The sequence below is a fragment of the Podarcis muralis genome, chromosome 13 (assembly GCF_964188315.1).
Source record: "Podarcis muralis chromosome 13, rPodMur119.hap1.1, whole genome shotgun sequence".
NCBI classification, from domain to species: domain Eukaryota; kingdom Metazoa; phylum Chordata; class Lepidosauria; order Squamata; family Lacertidae; genus Podarcis; species Podarcis muralis.
In genome coordinates this window covers 9848320-9854602 of record NC_135667.1, presented here as the reverse complement: position 1 = coordinate 9854602, position 6283 = coordinate 9848320, and the positions used below count along the sequence as shown (strand labels likewise).

The window sequence follows — 6283 nt, the reverse complement described above, 5'->3', positions numbered from 1 at the left end:
TAAAAGCATTGAATGTTAAAGACAATGGACCATAAGGCAGCATATTGCAAGATGCTGATGTTACACAAAGGACTGTTTTGTTGTGTGGAACCAGTGGCACCAGTATGGCTCAAGGGCATCCCAAAATAACTCCATCCCCTTAGTGGCAGTCAACCACAATGTCTTTCCTCTTTTTTTAAAACCAAGTTGGTGCATTGCAGAGCAAAGCACCAGACAGTCCATTGTGGATATCAATGGCTATGTACCACAATGGCTATATTCTCCCTCCACTGTTCTAAGTCTTATGCCTCTGAAAATACCACATCCTTTGCTCACATCCTGCGTTCAGGCATCTGGTTGGCCACTGTGAAGAACAGGGTGCTGGACTAAATGAGCCTTTGGCTTGATCTAGCAGGGCTTTTCTTAGTTTCCTGTGTTGTTCTGGTCACCATCTTTATTTCCCAGAGTGCTTTGCCTCTGGTAAAAGGTAAAGGTAAAGGGACCCCTGACCATTAGGTCCAGTCATGGCTGACTTAGGGGTTGCGGCGCTCATCTCGTTCTATAGGCTGAGGGAGCTGGAGTACAGCTTCCGGGTCATGTGGCCAGCATGACTAAGCCACTTCTGGCGAACCAGAGCAGCACACAGAAACGCCGTTTACCTTCCCGCCAGAGCGGTACCTATTTATCTACTTGCACTTTGACGTGCTTTCGAACTCTAGGTTGGCAGGAGCAGGGACTGAGCAACAGGAGCTCACCCTGTCGTGGGGATTCAAACCGCCGACCTTCTGATCAGCAAGTCCTAGGCTCTGTGGTTTAACCCACAGCGCCACCCGCTTCCTCTGGGACTGCATGGAATTCTGTGAAACTGTGATGGAGGACACAGCTCTCTGGAGCTTGGCACTGTGGTCTTCCTAGCTCTGTTACAGAGTTAAAACTCCAGTTCTCGAGCATCTTCAAGCCTACACAAGAAACTGTGCAGCCCACCTCAATCCAATATACCTCACAGGGGTGTTGTGAATATATAATGCAGTTGGGGGGGGGGGAACCATGCATCCTTGAAGGAAGGGATAGCTATATATGTAATATTTAATATTTTCATGGAACTGTAGCTTAAGGTCTCTGATCACTTAAATGCAGGGCTCTTCTGCACATTCAAGCAATAAATTTATCATGTCAACATCTCGGGCCAATGAATCCTAGATTAGCTTTACATACTTCATCTTTTTTTCAACAGCCACTTTTCTATTGGGATTTCTGCCCCTGGAGAATTGCTTCCTTTAAACTCTTCTGAAATCAGGGAAACGATCCGCACTGAAGCATTAAGACGCTAAGACGCTGATGCTGAGCCCCATTCTAATCCATCTGCCTATGTCTCTCATATGCACACAGTTCATCATCCTTTTCCTCTTTTGTCAAGACATCACCTTGCTACTGACGTTGCTCACCCAGCCTCTGTGACGGAAGACAAAACAGCTTCTGAGGGGTGATCTTGGCTGTGAGCACTAGGGTAGGTATGTGGAATTGCTATGGTCTCTCTAGTGCAGGGGTGCCCAAACTTTTTTCAAAGAGGGCCAGATTTGATGAAGTGAACATGCATGAGGGCCAACTTTTTTTTTTTTAACGATTTTAGTAGGATGTGGGTGGTGCTGTGGGTTAAACCAAAGCCTAGGGCTTGCCGATCAGAAGGTCGGCGGTTCAAATCCCCGCGACGGGGTGAGCTCCCGTTGCTCAGTCTCTGCTCCTGTCAACCTTGCAGTTCAAAAGGACACCAGTGCGAGCAGATAAATAGGTACCACTGCTGCAGGAAGGTAAAACAGCGTTTCCGTGTGCTGCTCTGGTTCGTCAGAAGTGGCTTTGCCATGCTGGCCTCATGACCCGGAAGCTGTATACTGGCTGCCTCAGCCAATAAAGCGAGATGAGCATCGCAACCCCAGAGTCGGTCACGACTGGACCTAGTGGTCAGGGGTCCCTTTACCTTTACCTTACCCCAAAGTTTTTTTTTAGGATTGAAGTTTTTTTTTTTAAAGAATGAGCTTGTTGAGCTTTTTAAAGGATTTGACCCCAATAAATAAACTGCCACAAAGGCTGGATAAAGACAGCCCCCAAAATGGACTTTGGACATGCCTGCTCTTCTGGTGTGACCCATCCTGGCTGGCAATCAACCCTGGAGTATGGGGAATCTTGAAATGACCAACTCCCACTCAATCTTTTCTTTACAACATGGTAAGAAAACTCTTACCATGGCAATGGATTGGTAGAACAATATTGCGACCTTGGTCCTGTCAGGCAGAATTGTATTTTGGCCTTTACTCAGAAAGAGATGCAGTCATACCTCGGGTTGAATGCGCTTTGGGTTGAGTGCATTCGAGTTGCGCTCCGTGGCAACCCAGAAGTAATGGAGTGCGTTACTTCCAGGTTTCGCCACTTGCGCATGCGCAGACGCTCAAAATGATGTCACGCGCATGAGCAGAAGCGGCAAAAAGCAACGCGCGTGTGCGCAGACGTGCCGTCGCTAGTTACGTTTGCTCCTGGATGCGAACGGGGCTCCAGAACGGATCCACTGTACCACTGTATATGGTTTACTAAGATGACTAAAAACAATCCTAAATATATATATATAGCAATAAAAGCAGACTTGTAGAACAATTGACATAATAAAATGATCAAAATATAGCTAAAATCAACAGTGTTTAAGTGCAAATGCACATAAAATCAAGTTTGGCTTGCACGAATCCAAAGGTTTCAGCAAGCGTTGGAACAGTCTGATGAAAGTACCTGCCTAATATCAATTGGAAGTCTCACAAATATGGAATGAACATTATGGAACATTTGTCAAGTGCCTGTTCCATAGAGAAAAGGTTTTTAAGGAGGACAAACCAGCACATAACTATTCCATCATCTCTTTCTGCTCTGATCTATCTGTGTGAAAGGAGAGAATGAGAGAGAGAGGGAGGAGAATGACATACAGTTGTTTTTTTGCGGTTCTCAATAGAATCCCAGATCACCTGTGACTTTCTTTTTTAGGAGCATAGGAATCTCTCTTATACTGAGTCAGGCTATTGATCCTTTATACTCAGTACTGGCTACACTGACAGGCAGAAGCGCTCTATCTAAAGATACTGGGGGTTGAACTTGAGACCTTCTGCATGTAAGGCAGATGTTATATCACTGAGGTGTGGCCCTTCCCTTAAATGTACATAACAGAATTGCATCTCTCTTTGTTTCTCACCCCAAACACACACAGGTAAAATGCAAATATTCAGGTCGACCTGCTGACCTTGGGCTCTATTCACACAGAGCACTGAATTGTATATGTGCAGATGTAGAAAACACAAATAACCCAGAGATGCATTTTAAATAAAAGCACACATTCTACTCATGTAAAAACACCAGGCAGGCCCCACAAATAACCCAGAGATACATTTTAAATAAAAGGACACATTCTACTCATGTTAAAACACGCTGATTCCCAGACTGTCCGCAGGCCGGATTTAGAAGGCGATTGGGCCTGATCCAGCCCCCAGACCTTAGTTTGCTTACCCATGTTCTAACACATTTACTGGCTCACTGACAAAAAAAGGAGCCACATTTACTTGATCAAACAGCTCTCCAGGGGCTGTACAAATAAAATTGTAGTTTAAACACAGCAAACAACAACAACAACAACAAATTCTACAAAAGATATATCTGCTCCATGCTGTAGAATACACACCTGTTTGAGGTAAGGGATTATAATGAGCAATGTGATATATATTTCATTGGAATGTTCTAATGACATTTCCTGCTAGAAGCTCCTCACATCATCAGTTGGGGGTAATGCCATTGATTTCTCTCTTTTTTTGAAAACATTTTTATTTGGCTTTACAAATACAAAGTTATCCAAATATAAATCCATAAACAGAGATTCCTCTGAATCTCAGGACTTCCCCTCATCCCCTCCATGGGGTGCAATTTTAAACATTTAATACTGCATATTCTTCGATACTCCAACTTTTATATCAATCCATAATTATCCATGGTAATTGGTACACAACAAGTGAAATCAAAATCCCGCTAATGTTTCCTTCTGCTTACAGTGGTCTCCTAAATAGTTTATAATTTTTTTCCATTCATTTATAAAGTTTTTACCCTCTTGGTTGAGGTAATGCCATTGATTTCAATGGGATGAACATCTGCAGGGGTGTACTTAGAGTCAGAGGGTAAAATATGTACAGTTTGGTTTCTGCTCCCTCCAAATCATCAGGCTCCCTTGACACTGTTAGTGAGCACACAAAACCAAGCAGAGCATCCCAAGCCTCTTGAAGGTAGAACAGATCTTAGTTAGAGAGCTGGGGCTCAGCAAGGGATGGGGCAGAAACCCATTCAATTCACATTTAAAGGTAAACCTGCCCAATGTGCACTTTCTAGAATGAAATGTGATTTGAAGCACAGCCATACTTCTCTGAAATTTGCAACGCAATTCTTCAGCCCAGTAATGTGTACCAAAATGCATATACGAGGGCAAAGTTTCAGGAAACTCAAATTAAACGTGAACACAATCTGATTTCTCCCCCATCCAGAGTTGAATGTCATTTGCGAATTTTGTTTTGCCCCTACAGAAAAGACCAGAGCCCACCATCCATCCATGCCTTATGCCAATTCTTCAGCCGTGCGGGAGTTCTACCTGGTGGGCTTCCCCACAGAACCTTCCACACAGTTGCTTCTCTTCTTCCTGGTGTTGACCAACTACCTCATCACACTCTCAGGGAACACGGTCATCATCTGCATCACTCTGTCCGACCATCGCCTGCAGAGCCCCATGTACTTCTTCCTCCGCAATTTCTCCTTTGCAGAAATTTGGTTCACGACGGTGACGGTGCCTAAGCTTTTGGCCGGGTTCCTCTGGGGAAGCCACACCATCTCCTTCGCTGGTTGCATGACTCAATGTTACTTCTACTTTCTCCTCGGGGCTGCTGAGTTCTTGCTTTTAGGAGTCATGTCCTTTGACCGCTATCAAGCCGTGTGCAACCCCTTGCGCTACCCAGCACTGATGACCAGGAAGTTCTGCCTTAAGCTGGTCTGTGGGACATGGGTAGCAGCCTTCTTCACTATCCTTGGCCCGCTCATCATGGTCACTGGTCTACCCTACTGTGACTCCAACGTCATCAACCATTTCTTCTGCGACCGCACGCCCTTGGTGAACCTGGCTTGCACCGATACCGAATGGGTGGAGACCATCAACTTGGTTCTGGCTGGGGGGCTCATCCTCGGATCTTTGGTTCTGACTGTCATCTCCTATTGTTTGATCACCCTGGCTGTTCTGAGGATCCCCTCCATGCAAGGTCGAAGCAAGGCCTTCTCCACTTGCGCCTCCCACATGGTTGTGGTCACCATAGTATACGGCAGCCACATCTTCATGCATGTCCGCACCACACACACCTATACTGAAAGGGTGGACAAAGTGGTGGCTCTATTGACTAGTGTGGTAGCCCCATCGCTCAACCCCTTCATCTACACCCTGCGGAATGAGAAGGTCAAGGAAGCCCTTCGAGATGTTGCAAGGAAGAGAGGACTGTGCCTCAAGGAAGAAGTAAAGGAAAAGACTGGCAAGAACTTTCACAAAATTGTGGCGGGTGAGATGTGAAGCTGCTGGTGTGACCGGATGTAGGTCTTGGGGGTCCTGCTACATTTCCACAGGGAAGGATGGGAGCTCCTTCACTGAGTACCTTCAAGGCAATGTTGGACTAATTTCTATTTATGAAACAAGTATATTCTTCTTTCTCCCCCAGAGCAAGATGATTTACTCAATGTAACCCAAGAATCACTTTCAGTTCCATTTATTTGCTTCTACTTCTAGGTTAATAAATACATTTTACATCTCAAATGTCTTAAACTCCATTCAGCATTCATATGGTTTCCAGGAGGTCTCCCATCCAGGCACTGACCAGTCCTGGACTTGCTTAGCTTCAACAAAGTTGCTGCACTATGTACTGTCAGACCCTAGCCCCAGACCATGATTCACACATGTTGAATGGTCCAGATGAGTAGCTGAAAGTTTGAATTGAGTACACTGAGAAGGACTGTCCCCTTGTGGTCAACACACAAAATGAGTCATTTTGTGTGTGTGTCAGGCGCAGTTGCTGATATACAAGAAATGTTGGCCTGGAATTGCAGGTAGCGGGAGAGAGAAAGGAGAAGAATCTCTCAAGGGAAGAATTTGAGGTGGAAGACTGTCATAGATATTCTTGCTAACTTTCACAAAATGACATTTATGTTGATTTGAACTGATTTAAAGTTTGCATGCCCAATTCTTGTATGGTGCAAG

General features: G+C 45.0%; 1 protein-coding gene across 1 annotated transcript; it reads left to right on the top strand.

Moving 5' to 3' along the window:
- The first annotated feature begins 4595 nt into the window (after positions 1-4595).
- LOC114583740 (olfactory receptor 6M1-like) lies at positions 4596-5776 on the top strand. Its single transcript, XM_028705168.2, has one exon. It carries the CDS (start codon positions 4604-4606, stop codon positions 5600-5602), a length of 999 nt encoding a protein of 332 aa, XP_028561001.2. The 5' UTR covers positions 4596-4603; the 3' UTR covers positions 5603-5776.
- Positions 5777-6283: the final 507 nt, after the last annotated feature.

Bases quoted from the DNA above. Each gene is read 5' to 3' on its own strand.
- LOC114583740 (XM_028705168.2), top strand. From the start codon at position 4,604: ATGCCTTATGCCAATTCTTCAGCCGTGCGGGAGTTCTACCTGGTGGGC.